Source organism: Eptesicus fuscus, chromosome 13, assembly GCF_027574615.1.
Source record: "Eptesicus fuscus isolate TK198812 chromosome 13, DD_ASM_mEF_20220401, whole genome shotgun sequence".
NCBI lineage: Eukaryota > Metazoa > Chordata > Mammalia > Chiroptera > Vespertilionidae > Eptesicus > Eptesicus fuscus.
In genome coordinates, this window is record NC_072485.1 from 56,534,614 (window position 1) to 56,554,714 (window position 20,101).

Genomic DNA, 20,101 nt, shown 5'->3' on the forward strand with positions numbered 1-20,101 from the left:
AGATTGGTTCTGTATTAGCCCCCTTTGGCTATTTCCCAACTCCTCAGCTCTCTGCTCTGTACAAATGCCATTCCATGCATGTGCTTTTTCTGTTTCCTGAGAGCACCAGACACATTTCTTCTTCCATGTCCTTACTTCCATTTCCCCCTCCTTGAAGTATTTTGAAGTATATCAAAGATCTTGTACTACTTAGCGCTTGATACTTACTTATCTCAACATTTAGTACCGCCCCTTGTATGTGATTTTCAATCTTGCTTTCACAGTATGTAAGCCTGGCTTAGCCTTGAGAAATGGGCCTTTTAGTAGTTGTAATCCGGATTTGTGCTATAAAGAAGCAAGTGATTTTAAGTTCGAGTGAGAGAATACGTATTAAATAATATTGAAAACTGTAAGGATAAAGAGGAAGCTGTGTGTAGAAGGATCTCTTGTTATAGTAAGTGAAAAGATTAAGGTGTAGAACAGTGAGGCTACTATGCAGCCATCTGTGTTATAAAGGTGTGTGGGGGGGAAGAATATATTCTTATTTGCTTTTATAGCATAAGAAGCTCTGAAGGAAGAATAGTCTATCAAATTATGCTGAAACAATTAGACATCTTTATGTAAAAAAATGAACTTTGACAAAGACCTTATACCTTTCACAAAAATTAACTCAAAATGAATCATAAACCTGAATGTAAAATGCAAAACTATAAAACTTCTGGAAGAAAACATAGGAGAAAATCTACATGACCTTGGGTTCAATGATGAGTTTTATATACAACACTAGGAGTATAATTTATGAAAGGAAAAGTTGATAAGTTGGATTTTACTAAAACTAAAACCTGCTCTTCAAAAAACATTAAGAAAATGAAAAAACAAGTCACAGATTGGGAGAAATTTTTGTAAAGCACACATCTGGTAAGGGATTTATGTCCAAAATATACAAAAACTCTTAAAACTCAATAGTAAGTAAGCAAACAACCCATTTAAAAAAATGGGCAAAAGATTTGAAGAGACAGTTCACTAAAGAAGATATTTAACTGACAAACTTATAAAAAGATGCTCATTATTTAACATTAAGGCAATGCAAATTAAATATGAGCTACCATTACACACTTAGATTAAATGATTAGAATGGCTAAAACAAACGAAATAAAACCGACAATACCGATTGCTGGTGAGGATGTATGGCAAATCTCATTTATTGTTGTTGGGAATGTAATGTAGTCCAGCCACTTTGGAAGACAGTTTGACAATTTTTTTCAAAGCTAAATGTAGTCTTACTATACAATTCAGTAATCACACTACTAGAAATTTACCCAATTTATTTGAAAATGTATTTTTGTACAAACCTGCATACAAATATCATGAAGCTATTTTTATACACAATCACCCCAAAACAGGAAGCATGCAAAATATTCTTCAACAGGTCAATGGGTAAACAGTGGTACATCTATACAATGGCATACTATTCAGTGATTAAAAAGGAGACATGAATGAATCCTAAATGCATGTAGGGGTTTTCTTCCAAAGAGGACAGTATGAAAAGGAAAGAGGGGGAGGGGTACCTTTACAGTAGAAAACCTGACAGATGCTACCTCAGCCAGGTAGGTTAACACAAAGATTAACGTCAACACTGATGATTCATGTTGATAAACCTGTATCCTTGATTTAATGTGATGAGAATTACACTTTGCCTCTGTAGCCTTTCTTCCAAAAACCCACAACCCAAGTCTAAGCATGAGAAAAAGACAAATTTCAGTTGGGGGAAATTCTACAAAATTCCTCATCTGTACTTCTCAAAATCCTCAGGGTCATAAAAAAATGTCAAGTCTGACCTGTCACAGCTACAAGGAGTCTAAGATTTTATAACTGAATCTAATGTAGTATCCTGGGTGGAATTGTGGGTAAAATATGATACTAGGTAAAAATACAGATAATCTGACTAAAGTATTGACTTTAGTTAATACTAATGTATCAGTATTGGTTCATTAATTGTGATAATTGTACCATATGAATGTGAGATGTTAATAATAGGGGAAACTGGCATATATGAGAACTCTCTGTACTACTTTGCAATTTTTCTGGCAATCTAAAACTATTTTAAAAAATTTATTAACAAAACTTTGCAAGGATTACCTCCAAACTAATAACAGTGGTTGCCTGTAAGGGACATTGGGTTCTGGGAAGATGGAATATAGGATGGGAGAAAAAAAATTCACTGAGCATCTTAAAGATACATTAATTTAGTTTTGGATCATGAATAAAAAAAATTGATAATGTGAAGAAAACGGAAGACTTTATATTTCTTGTTTGGGAACAATAATATTCTTTTTAAGTCTGTAGGAAAACTTATGAAAAAATGTAGAAAGTGCGATAAGTGTGTGGCCATAACTACAACTATAGCTACTATTATTATTTTGGTTCCTATGTCTTAAATCTTGATATTTAGAAACATCTTAATTTTGAGTTCCTGGAGATCTGAGGCTCTACCTGTCATAAGGTAAAATGCAGTTTTGTGATGCTAAGCTCCATCCCCTCTACTTGTTTGCTTAATAAATATTTATATTCAACTGTATTTGCAGGCTTTCACAGTAAAAAACGAATGATCCATTCTCTCCTTTGTTCTAGTAAACTAGCTCATTGTTGGTTGCTTTTATTTTAAATTTCTTCCCCGAATTAAAAATTGTTTTCTATATTAACTTTGCAAAGTCCCATGCTTTTTCTCTGGGCTCTCAACACTTGGGAAAGTTAGACGCCAGCCTTTACTTCGGTAAGAACAGCATGGCTGCTCTCATGCTTTTAAAGGCTGCAATGGAACTGTTTTGAATAGGTGTAAAAAAACTTATTTTTACATTTCACTTAACAGTGATTGTTTTATTTTCAACAACAGAGGCAGTTTGTAATTGCTGTCACCATTGATCTCTAGCTAGATGTTTGCTAAGAGGATTGAGTACAGAACGGATACGGAAGTTCACAACTGGAAAGAAAATCACCTGGGAAAGTCTAAACAAGGGAAAGGGGAAGACAGAGAAACACCTCTCTGTGAGCAAAGACAGCATCACAACTCTGAGAGGCTGTTCTTTTCCAGGGATGCAGAAAGAAGAAGGAAGGGTAATCATAATCACCAGTGTTATAATCACAAATAATCACCAATGTTATATCATTTCTTTCCTCAAAAGAAACCTCTGAAGCCCTAACTGGTTTGGCTCAGTGGATAGAACATCAGACTGAAGGGTCCCGGGTTCGATTCCTGACAAGGGCATGTGCCTTGGTTGTGGGCACATTCCCAGTAGGGGGTGTGCAGGAGGCAGCTGATCGATGTTTCTCTCTTATCGATGTTTCTTTTTTTTTTTCTTTTAATTATATTTTTATTGATTTAGAGAGGAAGGGAGAGATAGAGAGAGATAGAAACATCAATGATGAGAGAGAATCATTGATCAGCTGCCTCCTGCCCCACATTGGGGATGGAACCCACAACCCTAGCATATGCCTGGACAGGGAATCGAACCAGGACTTCTTTTTCTTTTTTTTAAATACATTTTATTGATTTTTTTTTACAGAGAGGAAGGGAGAGGGATAGAGAGTTAGAAACATCGATGAGAGAGAAACATTGATCAGCTGCCTCTTGCTAACCCCCTACTGGGGATGTGCCCGCAACCAAGGTACATGCCCTTGACCGGAATCGAACCTGGGACCTTTCAGTCCGCTGGCCGAGGCTCTATCCACTGAGCCAAACCGGTTTTGGCATTATCGATGTTTCTAACTCTCTATCCCTCTCCCTTCCTCTCTGTAAAAATCAATAAAATATATTAAAAAAAAGGAAACCTCTGAAGTAGATATGATTTTCTACTAGGTGGAGAATGAAGGCATAGGGAAATGATGTGTTTTATTTCCATTCACACAGGGATTAAGTGGCTGAGGCAGGACTTGAAGCCTCTTCTACATCAGGCACAATTTTTCTCGATTATTCTTTCTGCTACAACATATAGCTCTGAATGAAGGAAAAAGATTTGGGGAATAAAGGGAAGTCTGTCCAGGTAAATTATCTGACTCTTTAACTTACTCAGATAACTCTGTAGACTGGAAGACAACTTAGCACTAGAAACCAAAGATAATCTGATGTATAGAAGGACTGTTGAAGTGGTCACTTCCATGAAGTTTGAGGCCAAAATGTTGGGACTTGACACAAGAAAAATGGTGGATTAATTAGAAAGATACCAGTGTATTCCTTTGATATTTATTTCTTTAAATAGCTACAGAAATCCATGCATTTTAAAATATATGATTTATTGATGTTGTTTAAGTTGCATTATTTGGGCAGAATTCCATTTTTGATGTTAGAAGAAAAGGCATAGTTATAAGTCTGTGAAGCTATAAGCAGAAAATTGGCACTTTGTGATTTGATCATTGGCCAATGACCCCAAGCATTTAGTAGGGATATATCTAAACTATAGTTTCAATTTTTCAAGGTTAAAAACATGTATATATGAATTTATAGTGTTCCAATTTCTAGTGTCATGTAACAAGCCATCTCCAAACTTATTATGCTCACAGATTCTATGCATCAGGAATTTGGACAGAGTCCAGAAGGACGGCTTGTCTATATTCCACAGTGTGTGGTTTCAGCTGGGAAAACCATCTGGAGGTGTATTTACTCATAAGTCTGGCTTATACTGGTGGTTGCCTGGGATACCATTTGGCTGTCAACCAGGGTACCTATATACAGCCTCCCCAGTCTGGTTTGGGCTTCCTTACAGCATGGTGGCCTCAGGGTAGTCACACTTCTTACAGTGACTCGGGCTACAGGCTCAAGTGTTCTGGCAAACAAGATAGAAAATGCATCATGCTTTATGGCCCAGCCTTGGTAGTCACCCAGCATGACGTTCTTAAAGCACTGACAAGACCACCTAAATTCAAGTCGTGGGGCATAGATTCCACCTTTCAGTTGGAATAATGTCAAGATCACGTTGTAGAAGAGTATGTGAGGTGGGAGATGATGTTGTGGGTATTTAAAAAAAAAACCCAAACATTTGCCAAACAGCATGTTTAGTCCATACAATGGAGATTATCTGTGTTACACAGGACAGGAGATGACTGTATTCATGCCTCCTGGAATTTCTTTCTATTTATAGTCTAGCAATAGCTTCGTGTCCATGGTTACTTCTCAGTTGTTGCCTTTCCTCAGTTTCATGTTCCTGTATCTCTCTTTAATGAGTTAAGGTAGTCTATCTAATAACCTCTAAATTGAAGAACCGCTAAATCTCTGTGGATTATTATCGTTAACAATTTATTTTAGTTTAGTTCTAGTTCAGTGTTAGTTAGGAATGGTGTCTCTGCTTCATACAGTTAATTAAGGACCCAGATTTATTTATTTTTAATGACACCACCACTCACTAAGGCTTCAGAATCCTCTATTTGACCCTTTGCAACTGACTGGGTAAGGCACAGCCTCTTAACTCCCTAGCCTGAGCCACACACAGCACCTCTGCTCATGTTTTGTTGGTAATCACTAGTTGTGAGGTCCCTCTGAGAGTCAAGGGGCCTGGAAACTATGGTCTCATGTGTGCCCTGGGAGAAGGGCGGGGCATGAGTGTTAGCTACGCCAGCTACATCTTCCATCTCCTGTCCTCTCATCACCAGGCTGCTAATGAGCCTGGAACCTGAGCACTGTCAGAAGAGTCCAAGGTAGCATGAAATGAACTGACCAACCAATTATTAGGTTTCTTATGGAGTTTATCAGTTTGCAAAGTAGTGTAGGAATTTAGACCTGACCTGGGCCTTGAAGATTATTGAGTTATATTCTTTCCGACTATTTTTGTAAGGGGGTCTCTTTTATTCAAGTGAGATCTTATGGGAAACTCCAACTTATAGAACCAATGAGAGTGAAGCTTCTCCCTGCCCTGTCCTTTTTCCTGCCTTAGACTCTAAGGCCCTTCCCAGGAATCCCAGGGCATTGTAGATCAGATCTACTCACTTTATTGGGCAGGAGAAACTGAGGCACAGAGAGGCATGGGCATATTTCATGGATGTCTGTAACAGGTTTAAGGTTGAAATTGAGTCTTTGCATCCTGGGGCCAGTGCTCTTTGCACTACTATGTGTTTACTTAAATAAATAAATGTGCCATCACTTTTTCCCACATAGACCACGAGGCCCTTGACCTGAAGTAGGGCACAGTATGCCCTACTGTTTTCGGTGCCTTCTCTTCATTATCCCGGCAGTGGGCAATCCCATTGATTCCAGATAGGGTCTGCCTAGCACTTGAGCAAGGGCTTAGGTTTAACAAAATTTAAGTATGTCACTACAAGTAGCATTTTGTGTGAAAACACTTGCTGGTCAAATGATGGGAAGGCCACGGTAGTGTTAGAATGCATGCATAGTTGTGTGTAGCCCAGAGAAAGCGTCTTTATGCCTGGATGACGTATTTAAGGCATGGGACCAGCATGGGGAAGCATCTGAAAAGAGGAGTAAGGCAGAATCCTTGTTCAGGATAGCCTCTTAGTCCAGGTGGGAGACAGAAATATAAAGGAAGATGCTGTGGAGATCGGTCTGAAGAAGAGAACTTAGCAATGTATATCATTGCTGTTTTCAGATATTTGCAGGATGAACAGGCTTTTCTGGGAGCCCAGGCAGTTCATTGGAATATCACACAATGGCTGAGGTCCAAGGCTAAGGGGAGAAATGCTGCTCACACAATCTGGCTGGTGATTTCATCACTTATCCAGCTGTCCCCCACCACCAACCCATCAAAGACCCTAAAGCACTCGAGGCCTGAAGAGAGGACTGGGCAGGTCAGGAGAACTCAGTAGGCACTTGCTTATAGTCTCTTCCAGGCCCTTCCTCTCCCTGGTAGCACCACAGGGCTGGTACTCACTTGCTCATAGTATCAGGCTTCTGCTCCCCAATCGTGACCAGCTGCCAGGAAGTCAAGCAGCACCTGGTGTACTCACTGCAGTGCTTCTTAAACGCTAGTGCACATGGATCATCTGGGGGTCTTATTAAAATGCAGATCCTGATTCAAGTTGGTCTGGGTGGGGGCCCCAGAACCTGAATTTCACAGGTGATGATGATGCTTGGCGATGGACCATACCTTGAATAACAAGGCTCTGCTACAAACCCTGAGTCTTCCCTTCAGGCTACAGCCCAGAGCCATCAGGCCAGATGACCATCTCCTCCAAGTTGCTCTTAAGACTCTGCCTCGCATCTCGGTTAGCCGAGGGTTACTGCTCAGAAATATTGTCTCATTCCTCTCCAGGCATCCATGAAACAATTTTATCCAGATAAAACTCATCCACCTAGTGGCCTTTGTCATCCCTAGGGACACTTCAGCAGTCAGCTACATATTTTTTAAAAATATAAAACACACCATCTTGATTTTCATCCAAGTTGTTTGACATACAGCACTCTGAATTTGTGTGATGCTGTCAGAAACTTACACAAAGACACAGGTATCCATTTGCCTAACAATAGGGAAGATTTCTGATGACTTGTTATTCCCCCAAGGTGACCATTTTACTCAATGCTTTCTAAAGTGATCTTTAAAAGATCTGTTTGTGCAGATGACATGATACTGTATATAAAGAACCCTAAAGATTCCACCAGAAAACTACTAGAACTGATCATTGAATTCAGTAAAATAGCAAAATACAAAAGAAATATCCAGAAATCAGTTGCATTTTTATACACCAATAATGAACTATCAGAAAGGGAAACTAAGAAAACAGAACCATTGACAATCACATCAAAAAAATAAGGTGGGTCGAGGAGGTAGAAGAGGGTAAAGAGGATAAATGGTGGCGGAAGGAGACTTGACTTTGGGTGGTGAACACAGTGCAATATACAGATGATGCATTACAGAATTACACACCTGAAGCCTATATAATTTTATTTAACCAATGTCACCCCAATAAATTAAATAAAAATGTAAAAAAAGAGATCTGTTTATAATACATTGAGCACTTGCTCAATGAGGCCATAACCCCAGGGATAATGATTAAATCTGGTGAGATGGATCTGCCTCTTTTTTTTTTTTTTTTAAATGATTCCACCAGGTGACCTCTCTGAGCATTTCTCATTGTTATTTATTTCTATTTTATTGTTATTTATTAATGCCATTTCAAGGTCATGTTCATTCCCTCAGCAATAGCTTATTTGTCAAAGTAAAATAACTGAGAGATTTCTCACAGTATGTTACTTTTGTTAAGGTCTCAAATTTAAAATCATGCTGATTTTCTGTACAAGGAGCTGTGTTGTCTTGTGCAAGGTATTTGATATCTCTGACCATATGTGAACTCCTCTGTAATATAGGGATAATAATATCTTCCTTGAAGAAATGAAATGAGATGATGTTTATGAAAGCACTTGGCCCACTGCTGATGCTTGGCAGTCACTCATGAAATACCTCCCATTCCTCTTTCTTAGGCCAGTTTCTAGCATTTTGTGGAAGAGACAAATATTTTATTTCCCTTTCAATTTGTCTCAAAGCATCTTGAGAACAGGATCTACACTTAAATTATTTTTTAGTCCTTCACTGTGTGTTTAGTAACGTCTTGAAAAAATTAATGAATGACCAGGTAATCTATAAGGTGTTCTTGATGTTTGAAGTTCTCTGATTGTTTGATTCTTCTAATATCCTAGCTGCTTGGAGGATTCTCCTAAAATGAATATATTCTTGGTTAAGGGACTTGTTTTTTTATAGTCTTATAAAATATGTATTATTTTTCTTATTACTAATAAGTATGTATGTGGGCCCAGGAACCCGCTGCAGTCGTATACCTGACCTTGGGCCTGATTCTTTGCCTCCTGCAAATGCGATGGGTCAGAGGCTGGTCTTGACTTCGCTTCCCCTTGCCCTGCTCTCTTGGGAATATCTCTGTGAAAGATGCTCAAGAAATATGCCTTTTTCTCTGATGTGAGATTTGGGGGTCGTGAATAATAGAGGCTGAGTTTCATGATATATTCATTTTGGTTCTCATAGAAGATGCATTTCATGTTTTAGATTAAATACGACCTGGCTAATGGGGTCAGGACAAACTCAGTGGATGAAAGGAGAAGCAGTAGGTCCTTCCAAGTCTGGGGATTGAGCCAGGTTACCTGTGTAGGCGAGGAGTTCTTGAGTTTATATGAATGAGGTGCTGCGAGATAGTGCCAGTTGAGACCATCCTTTCTACTTTTTCTCCTGCCTCTGAGGTGGGCAGAAAACTGGTAGAAAGTACATAGGCCGTCAACTTGAGACCTGAGTTTAAATCCTGCCTTGGGTATGCTGTTGAATTCCAGAATCTCCGTTTTTAATAGTTAAAAAATAATATCAGCCTCGTAGGTTTTTGTGGGTGATAAATTAGATAGTATATGTTAAAGGCCCAGTGCCATGCCTGACAGTGAGCTTAAGCCCAGTGATGATGACACATTTCAGGAGAGCACAGGAGACAGATGGGTCTGCCACCCGTGAAAGTGTCGGCCCTGCTGTGTGTCTGAGGAGTGTCCCCAAGTCCGGGCTGTGTTTTATGACTGAAGCGCAGACCACAGTGGTGGTGCTAAGAGTTTTTCATGGATCTGGAAAGATGATCACAATCTGGGCAAAGAAACAAGTGAATTGCATGTTTTATTCCATGATGAGATGATTTGAAATTCTGGTCCATATGTGAGTAGCTTCAGCATTTCCTCCTCTACTTACCTAGGAATAGTGGTCACTTACAGCTTTCTGTACAGGGAGAAGTAAAAGATAAAAAAGTCTTACTAATCTCTTCCCTGTCTTCACTCTGACAGTTTATTTGAATCCTTATATCCAACATGACTTCTATTTTTCTCTAATTCTTGAAACAGTAAAAATGGCAGTAATAAAAATAACATAAGTCAATTCCACGTGAGTGGTCTCTTTTAGACAATAGAAAGAGGGATCTAACTGTTTTTATGTATTTAAGAGATACTGCCCAGTGCTTTGCTAATTAGTTTGTGGCCAGTTACATTACGGCATTACGGTGGATCAATTACTGCCCATTTCAGAGGCTCAAGGTGTGTCACTAAAAGGGCCCTCAGACAATAGGTGAATTGGGTTCCATGAGGTCTGATTGATTTGGGGTTGTAGCTCATTGTGTTGTGTTTCACTAATTTTAGATTCTGAGTAAAGCGGTTGTAAGCTAGTAAGTAACAAGGACTGATTATGCCTGTGATGTCTGGAAGAAAAATAAAACCAGTTTTTGTTGCTCTGCATACAGCTATTTTGAACTGGAGAGCAGTGGACTGAGGGATGAGATCCGGTATCATTACATACATAATGGGAAGCCCAGGACGGAGGCCCTTCCGTACCGGATGGCAGACGGACAGTGGCACAAGCTCGCGCTGTCAGTTAGTGCCTCTCACCTCCTCCTCCACGTCGACTGCAACAGGTACGTCTTTGCCTTTGACCTTTCATCTGTCCTGGAAATCGAGTCATGGGAAAGGGGAGAAATCAAGCCCCTCTTAGCTTTGCTGGGAAATAAAAACCAAGGGACCCTCATTGTAATTTAACCTACTGAGTAGGCCATTTAGACATGCTAAAATGACCAACTGTAAAACACTAAGAAAACAGTTCATTAGGATGAAACCGTATCCTGTGATTAGGAACAAACGAACAAAAGGTTGATTACAGATTGGGGAACAGTAAGTGCACCTCGGTGTACTCCAGGCACTGTCGGAAATTCCATGGAGCTGTGATCACAGTTAACTATGATGTATTGTTGTTCAGTTCATTCCCCTTGGACGCGAATAAGCCAGCCTCCCTCAGAATGAATCCGAGAAGCCTGTGCTACTGAGGCGGCTAATTCTATTTCACTTCATCAGGCACAGCTTTGCTTAAATATCTTTTCCAAATGGAGGCTTTTTAAGAGGCTGGTCTTTGAATCTTTGATACCATCCATTCTCTGCAGAGGAATGAGCCTTCCAGCTCATTTGAGGATGACAGGACTATTTGTGAGGTCTGAGGGTTTCACACGAGGTGGTGGGTTGGGGTGTGAAGGAGATACTGTACCCCATATCCATCATTGGTCAGGTTTACTGCCAGCTGAAGAAAGGAGACTATTGGTCTCCATTGGAGCATTTGCAGCTGGGCAGCTGGGTAATGGTGGTCAAGGGGAATGTTTTCATCTTCCCAGAACCCACTGAAAATCCTTCTGGATAGTGATCTGAGTCCTATTATAGAGAAATGTTTGCATTGCAAGCACTGCCCATGAATTGTTAGTTCTCATTAATGGTACCATCAAAGTGAAAATGACTGTTCGGCTACAGGACTTGCTCCCTTGGGCCCAGAATAAAGAACAGGCATGTTGGGGACAGCCTCCCTTCTGGAACCCAACAGAAGGAGGGATAATCCAAGGTCAATCAGCCCCACACTACACTTCTTTTTAAAAAATAAATATATTTTTATTGATTTCAGAGAAGAAGGGAGAGGGAGACAGAGAGAGAGAGAGAGAGAGAGAGAGGGAGAGAGAGAGACACACACACATCAATGATAAGAGAATCATCGATCGGCTGCCTCCTGCACACCCCACACTGAGGATCGAGCCTGCAACCCAGACATGTGCCCTGACTGGGAATCGAACCATGACTTCCTGGTTCATAGGTTGACACTCAACCACTGAGCCACACCAGCTGGGCAGACTACATTTCTGAAGAGGAGATATTTAATGTATTCCCACCTTAGGCCTGTAGTCTCTTTCAGAAAAGACCTACAAGGGCAAAGAACAGAAACTAGTGTCAGTCTTAAGGGAAGTTCCACCATGTGAAGTGTGTCTTGGTTCATTTTGATGTCATCTACTTAAGGTACTTTCTGGATTTCTGAAGAATTATGCAGATATAATATGTGTGCACCGACAAAGTTTCCATAGAAACCACTGGCTTTTTACCCTGCAGTCTTGGGCTTGGCAGCTTGAATAAAGCTAGCCTCATGCTGCCATCTCCATTTCTACCTTCAAGAGCTCATCATCTCCTTCAATTCTCTAGAACCAAAGACTGTCTGGTAGCTCTCTTGCTCCCCCACCCACCACCCGTATGCTGCCCAAATGGGAGAGCGGAGGAAGGGCCTTCATGTCCTCCTATGTCCTCGGCCAGAAAGAGGCCTCAAAGCCCTAGCTTAGTAATTCCCAACTGAGAACTCCTGGAGACACTGCTGTTTTCTTGCTATGCAATCTTTTGCTTTTTCCTTCCAAAATTCTATTCTCTTCCCCCAATATTCTTCTGTCTAGAGAAGAATAAAGAGGAGAGAGGCACCCTGGCTGGTTTGGCTCAGTGAATAGAGCATTGGCCTGCAGACTGAAGGGTCCCAGGTTCGATTCCGGTCAATGGCATGTACCTTGGTTGCGGGCACATCCCCGGTAGGGGGTGTGCAGGAGGCAGCTGATAGATGTTTCTCTCTCATCAATGTTTCTAACTCTCTATCACTCTCCCTTCCTCTCTGTAAAAAATCAATAATACACACACACACACACACACACACACACACACACATATATATATATATATATACAGAGAGAGAGAGAGAGAGAGAGAAGAGAGGCTATGTCTCTGTTAAGCTAAGGTCTCATGACTTCAGCAATTCTTTGGTCCCCACCAGATGTCCTCTTCTTCCATCTTCAGCCACGTGTTAGCTGTATGAATTTGGGCATGTTAATTTCTTTGCATCTCATTTAAAAAAAATTTGGAAACTGGAAATAATAATACTAACATATTCTCATAGATGGGAATGTTAAATGATCCATGTAAAGTGCTTAGGATGGTGCTTGGCCTTTGGTGTTCAATACATGGTGGTTGTTGATATTATGATTATTTATTCTGCACATCTCTCGTGCCTCTTTGTTTCCAAACTTTCATCCATGGTATGCCCTTCTTGGCTACCTTGACCTCTGTACCTGGAAAGTTGGGGAGAGTATGGGAGAGCTGGAATCCACAATATATTCTAGGGTCAGCCCTATTGATAAAGAATGGATTGAGGGGATTATAAATATTCTTTCCCTTCTCTTGAAAATTTTCATACTTTATGGCCATAACATGTTGTCCTTTGTGTAAGATCTTGGAGGAGAAAAATAAAGTTGTTGCCAGTTGATGATTCATGGGCCCAAACACAAATGAGTTTTTCAGAAAGGTCAGGGGAAAGAAAGGCCCGAAATGCCTGGGCCATAGGAGAGGTAAATTTTGATTTTGGTGTAGGAAGTCTAGAAACAGAGTTCCCAAACCAGATTGCATGTAAGAATTATTGGGGAACCTCTAAGAAAATACATGGGAAACCAGGCCCCATGTGACCCACTGGATCAGACCCTGAGGGCTGGAAACTGAGAAGGTATATTTTTAGCAAGCTCTCCATGTAGTGTTTAATGCAGGCAGTGAGACTTGGTGCATGGACTGGCATTTCAAAACATGGGGTTAGCTAGAAGGGAGAAGCCAGAGGAGTTGCTAGGGTGCAACAAATAAAGGGGGGTCCCTCAGAAACTAAGTACCCAAAGCAGACCCTAGTAAGGAGGAGGGGAAGATTAAGGAGAAGGTAGTGCCTAGTGCACAAAACAAGCTTATGTTCTTCACAAATTTCTTCCTGGTCAGCACTGGCTGAGTTAGAGTGGTGGTAGCTCTGGGTTCCTTGTTGAGATACTGGTTTCCTCCTCCTTATCCTGGCCACCCTCCCAGGAGAATGAATTTCACTACAGCTGAATTTTTACTCTAAGCTGTGCATTTCATCCCATCAGAAGATTATTACTTTTTGATTCCTTTTACTTTAGAGTTATGCTATCTTATTTTTCTCTACCTGTCACCCACTAGAGTTCTATCTGTTAGAATGGTGATGTGATGGAGAAGATTTATTGCGTGTTGACTGTGTTAGGCACAGTGCTAATTAAGCATTTTACATAATTCATTCACCCCACATTCAATGCTGTTGTTTTTCTCATTTTAAAATGATGAAACTGAGGTTGCATTTTGTGTCTGCAATTCCGCTGCTCATCAGTGGCAGTGCTAGGATTTGGACTCAAATCTGATGCATGAGTGTCTGCTCTTCAGCCCAACAATGGGGACCATTGGCCCTGGACTTGGAACTGAGGAAAGGCAAGAGCCTGCTGCAGTGTGAGCAGTTTGTTCCTTTCTAGTATTTTCCTCCTACATGTTTTATGTTGTTGATCATTGGAGTTGTTCAGTAAGATGTGTAATCTAATCAACAGAACCCATTGCATTGTCATGGAGTGGAGAAAGACCCTACATTTATTGGATACTTACAACAGGCTAGTTAATGTCCTCGGCATGATATTCCTTAGGATAGCCATGTGGGGACACTTTTATTAGTCCCAGATTTGAAATTAGAAAGGCTCAGAGAAGATAAGCAACTTGGTCTCAATCATATAATGTAATAAGCATAGAGCCAAAACTTTGAACTGGGATCTAACGTTAGCCTCCCCACCCCTCCATGCCCCTGTGTAACTCATGTACTTCCCAGTACGTAGTCACAGCCACACCAGGGAGCCTTCCCAGGGGAGAGCTGCTGCAGAAGGTGCGGGGACCATAAGAACATGTGAAAATAGGCGGAGATGATTTCCCAGGCACCTCCATTGCTCCAGGCCACTGCACGTGTGGCAGGATTTTCCACCTTTTTAAGGATAGAATTGAGAAACAGAGCCTTTTCTGACCTGATTATACAAATTGTCAAAGGAAAGAGACTGCTATTTTTGTCAGCAGTTCAACACTTTCTGCCTGCTCCCGGGACTGACACCTTTCTCTCGGCTTCAGCTGTTTAGCTGGGTCTAACTAAAAGCTCCCAAAGTGTGGGTAGCAGCTTACCTCAAGATAGAAACATGAAAGGAATCATTCAGTCGGATGGCCAGACTGCTTATCTCCACTGCTGTGGGTTTTCCTCCTGCTGCCTTTATATTAATAGTTTCCAACAAAGCCTAGAGAGGCCTGGCCTCACCTTCCTCAGATTCTCCCTCTCCATTCCCAGCTCACCCTGCAGCCTGTCCCCATCACTCAAAGCCCAGAATCCACTGATGTGCGATTAGTGTCCGAGTGTTCTTTCTCCTTCACCACAAAAGGAATTTCCATTCCTTGTCTTTATTTGGTGACTTTTAATGATCCCTCAACCCATCACATTAATGTATTGGACACACTATCTCTGCCAGGCTGTGGAGGGTACAGAGTCCTTGCCATCGGGAAGTTCATGGCTTATTCATTCAGTCATTTTTAAACGCTGAAACTTCCAGGCCCCCAACAGTGACCGGCCCTGGTCCCTGGATTCAGAGAAAGCATGGACTCTGACTGAGCCTTGTGAGCAGGCCGAATTGACAGCGCCCATTAGCAGCTGAGAGTGGAGAGAACTGCAAATAGTCACTCCCAGCATCTGGTCTTGAAGTGACAGTGGAGCTGAGGTTCTCAACAGCTAACGGCTGGACTCAAAGGTGTTGGTAATCAAATGGTACATTCACCTAGCCTTCAGCAGCACGTTTTGTCATAAGCAGTGTCCTCACTCTAAGCCAACCTCCTCTTCCCTCGTATTGGGAAAAATTTTCTCCCACAGTCATATTGCAACAGAGCTCCGAACTCTGGCCTCATTAGTTCAGACTGTGCAAGTGTGTGCAGTGCGTGTGTGTGTGTGTGTGTGTGTGTGTGTGTGTGTGTGTGTGGAGAGGAAGATAAGATGACATTTCCAACCCCTAGTGATTTCATCTACATGCCTTCAGACACATTTTGCGCTGTATTGTATCGGTATGGGCCTGGGTCTGTCTCTCCCTGCAGGCTCTCCCTCACTGCCAACTTGATACCACTTTCCCATTTATACTTTTCTCCCACTGACCCTACGATTGGCTTTGTAACACTTACAAGATGAACCTCATTCCAAGTCCAATTCTTATGTGAGTGGCACACCATCAAATCACACAGTGGCAAAACTGTGAAGCTGCAGAAATTGTCATACGCTCTCACTTGGAGTGTTAAGAAATTAAGAGGCTCTTCCACATCCCCATGAGCTCTCCCTTCTGTGATCTCCCAGACCTGATTGTCTCTACCAAGAATCCAGTAATCCATCATGTATTCCCTTGTGACATCTCTTACACTGTTACTTAAATTTACACACGGGGATGTCCTGTCTTCCTAACTCGCTTGTCATATCTTTCTGGACAGAGGATCTGGAGCTGTTGGGTTAGCTGGACAGGAGGCATACACTGGCTTCTCAATTTAATTGTAGTTCATTTGATGATGAGTCTTGGGCATGTGTTCCTGTTCGTGATGCGAACACACACACACACACACACACACACACACACACACACACACACACTCTTTCTCTCTCTCTCTCTCTCTCTCTCTCTCTCTCCCTCTCTCTCTCTCTCTCTCTCTCTCTCTCTCTCTCTCTCTCTCTCTCTCTCTCTCTCTCTCTCTCTCACTCCTGCATCTTGATAGTCACTCTGACAAGGGGTTAACTCAGTGATTATAGTTTAGACAATAAAAATAAGTAGATTTTATGTGTAACACATGCTGTTTTTTCACTGAGGAGCACATTCAATTTTTGCATGCAGAATCAGAAAAATAAACTTACTGCAAGTCACTGAATAAGTCAGTAATTCAAGGTGTCTAACATTTCAGAGTAACTCCAGGATGTGAGCATCTGCTTATAGCTCTAGGTTTTCATTATGAACTATGAGGATATGACATCTTCCTTTCGAGGGAGCTCCTGAAGTATTTACAAACATCATCTTGTTAGACCTCCCATTCCCTAAGGTAGTTAAGCGACATGTATAATGTACTGCATTGATTTCATACCAACATTTTCATTTACAATCAGGAGAGGGAAATTAAGACATGACTATCAAAGGTTACAACTTCCAAGAGAGCCAGGCCAAGACTCTCAATCTCCTGGTTCCCCCACTGATATATTATTCGCATCAAGCTGAAAAGAAATTAAGTTGTACCTGGGAAAGTTACTTATTTAGCTCTCTAGGTATATAATAAGGGGCTAGGACTAGGTGATTTCCAACTTTGACCTGGACATCTCTGAGATACTTAAGTAATGGGCATGCACTTCTCCCCACACACACACCTTCAGGACTATGGAGAGCAACTCAGCATGCCATCTTCATGGGGCCACTTTCGTAGTAGACCACTAGGGGGGTTGAATCATCTGAATTGAAATGTGGATAGACAGTGCAACATGCTATTGGTGAGCAAAGACTACTTACCCTAGATGGCCATCTCTTTTATTCTCACGTGCACCCTCCTTGCTGGAGTAAATGCCACATACGCATTTTTGGAGGCTAAGGGATGTTGGTGTCTTGTTCTCTCCACCTTGTGCTCTTTATTTCTTCCAGTGTTCATTGCCCCAGACATGTGACAGTGGACAGCCTTTGGGGAGGGGTGGGGTGTGGGCATGCAGGCTGCCCTGGCCATGGGGACCTTGGTAGTTTGGTGACTTACAAGATAGAGCAGTGTACTGTAGCCAGCAGATGATGGATAGTTGTGCTGTTGAAAGACATAACACGTTCTCTGAAGGGAAAAAATACTTTGCTACCAAATCGTAGAGATTTAAAAAATGGGAGAGAATGAATCTAAATATCAAGGTGGCCAATGTAACACATTCAAAGTTATAGATCCTTTGGCCAAGTAGGGAGTGGTTAATTGTTCAAACATTACTGTGTTGGATGTTTCATTCTATTGACTTCCCCTCCACCACTTCTGCCCATGCTGTGTACCCTGTGGCTTATTAATTTCAACCTCCTTAGGTGGGTTCCAAGTTTAACTTTACCCTGTCTTGTAATGACATCAGTAGAAGACCTTTTCTCATTTTGCCTTTTCAAGAACCTTTATTTTTTTCCACTTGTTCCCTGATGGGTTTAAATATACCTTTGGTTAACCATGGCCTCAATGGCAGACAGAGGTAGGAGGTGAAAGGATTAATTGAAGTGGATGACGAATGAGTGCCCTGCATCTCACCCTAGCAACCTGTACTCTCAGGCTTTCAAAGTTGCAAATGGAAAGGACTAGAAAGAAATACAATAGAATCAAACTTTACATGGGGGTTTGCTGGCTACCTGAGGTGATGAGTAGATTAACAAGAAGGCACTTTATTGCATACACGGGGCCCAACCTATATTAGGATAGAGAGGAAGATAAGACGGCATTTCCAGCTCCTACCGATTTCATCTACATGCCTTCAGACACATTTTGGATTGTATTGTATCGGTATGGACCTGGGTCTGTACAGGACAAATGGAAGGGAAATACTAGACTGTAAGAGAAATAAATGTTTTCTTGTAGGAAAAGATATTAATGCTTGCATCTTTATTGTTGTAATTTTACTCTGTCCTTTTGTGATGGATATGCATGGTTGTTTTTTTTTTAAAGGAAAGCAAAGAGAAAATAAAACATCAAACCAAAACAATACATATTATGAAACCTATTTTTTTAAAAAAATGTACATTTATATGTTAGTTGTCTCTGTAACTTTATGCCTCACTCATTAGAAAAGAGCATTGGGGGATAAAAAATGCATGAGCCATGAGGACTTTTTAATTGAAAAAAAATTCCAAATATGCATTAGTTTTCTACTTAGAACAAGGGTACTGATGTTGCCATTGAAAAGAATTGATTTTGCACACTACCGTAAAGAAATTCATCTATCTCTATGGAAACTTTAATTAAATTAATGTTATAAATAATCACAGCCAGAGCAGTTGGAAGCAAGGAAACACATTTATAGCTGTCCTTGTCTGGCTGTTTTTCTTTTAGGGGGTCTCATATGGGTGGGGTGTGAGGCTTGGAAGAAAAAGATTTCTCTGCACTCTTTTCCCTTGCTCTGACCTCAAATCCAATTGACTTTTGTCCCTCAGTTCATCCTTCTGAACTTGTGAGTGCCTCTCCTGGTAGTAGTTCCAAAGCCACTAAACCTGTGGGTTAATGTGCCTGGGCCCTCACCTGAGGGTTTTCCTGGGCAATTAGAGTGGAAATAATTTCCCTTCTCCTCCCAGGGCCTGTGTGATGCAGTCTCTAACTCTTCCCTAGGAATGTCATGCTACATCTGTACTCATTAATGTCCATTAGTCTGAGGGCATCACTTCCCTGACAGCGAATTTCACACACAGGAACTCACAGGCTTGTGTGTGTGTGTGTGTGTGTGTGTGGGGGGGGGCATCAGCTGGCTTCTTTGGGACACTCAGAGTGCCCTTATGACCCAGAATGGGATTTTATTTCCACTGGAGGTAAACAGCCTCAGGCTGTGCTACGTCCTGGTATGTCCTCAGCAGGACACCTAATCCACTCGCTTGCACTTTTGCTAACACCTGCTCTCCAGCTCTGATGCTGTCACTGAAGCATAAGCAAGGAAGGAGTTGGGGAATGCATGATACACATTTCTTGAATTCTTTGTATTTTGTCCTCCGAGGCCCAGCACCCTGCAAGGGAAACTCAGACTTATTGCTCAGCTGTTAACTGAGTTGAGGTTAGTGTTTTCTGTGCCATTAGGGATGATGTTTATGTTTACTTGATCTTTCCTACAGCCCTTGGAGGTGGGCTATTGCATCATTAGGGAGAAGTGACTTGTCCAGGGGTTCACAGTAAGTCAGGGGCAGCTAGAGACCAGAGGTCCTTCCTTCGTCTCCTTTCAGGCAGTTTATTCTCTACCAGGCCCTCCACCTTCTTTTCTCCTTCTCTTCCTCCTCCTCCTTCCTCTTGTCAGCACCCCTATGTGACAAGGTAACACTTTTTTAACTTCTCATGGAAAACAGTCTAAGGCAGCTATTTTCAACCTTTTTCATCTCATGGCACACATAAACTAAAAACTAAAGTTCTGCGGCACACTAAACAATATTTTTTGCCGATCTGACCAAAAATAGGTATAATTTTGACTCATTCCCACCGGATGGCTATTGTTGTGTTGCCTGCTGTCATTTTTTTTTTATTTGATAATTTAAGGGGAAAGAGATTGGTGCCCCTGACTAAATAGTTAGCTATTGTATGTTTTAAAAATTCCTACAGCACACCAGTTGAAAATCACTGCTGTAAGGTATCTCATTTATAAACTGAAACAAAAGCCAAGTTTGATGTATTATTTTCTGAGACGGGGATGCTGCTCACCTCACGCAGCTACTTTCCTGTTGGATCAAAATCTACCTCGTTATACATTCC

General features: G+C 41.3%; 1 protein-coding gene across 3 annotated transcripts in view; it reads left to right on the forward strand.

Annotated features, from left to right (window-relative positions):
- Nucleotides 1–20,101, forward strand: part of NELL1 (neural EGFL like 1) — a 689,563-nt gene that overhangs the window by 83,474 nt on the left and 585,988 nt on the right. For 2 of the 3 annotated variants that reach the window (XM_008148966.3, XM_008148967.3), the window contains exon 4: nt 10,195–10,365. The exons of the other annotated variant lie outside the window; for it this stretch is intronic. In XM_008148966.3, the coding sequence (XP_008147188.2) occupies nt 10,195–10,365 (171 nt within the window). The remainder of the gene's footprint in view (nt 1–10,194; nt 10,366–20,101) is intronic. 3 annotated transcript variants of the gene reach the window in all.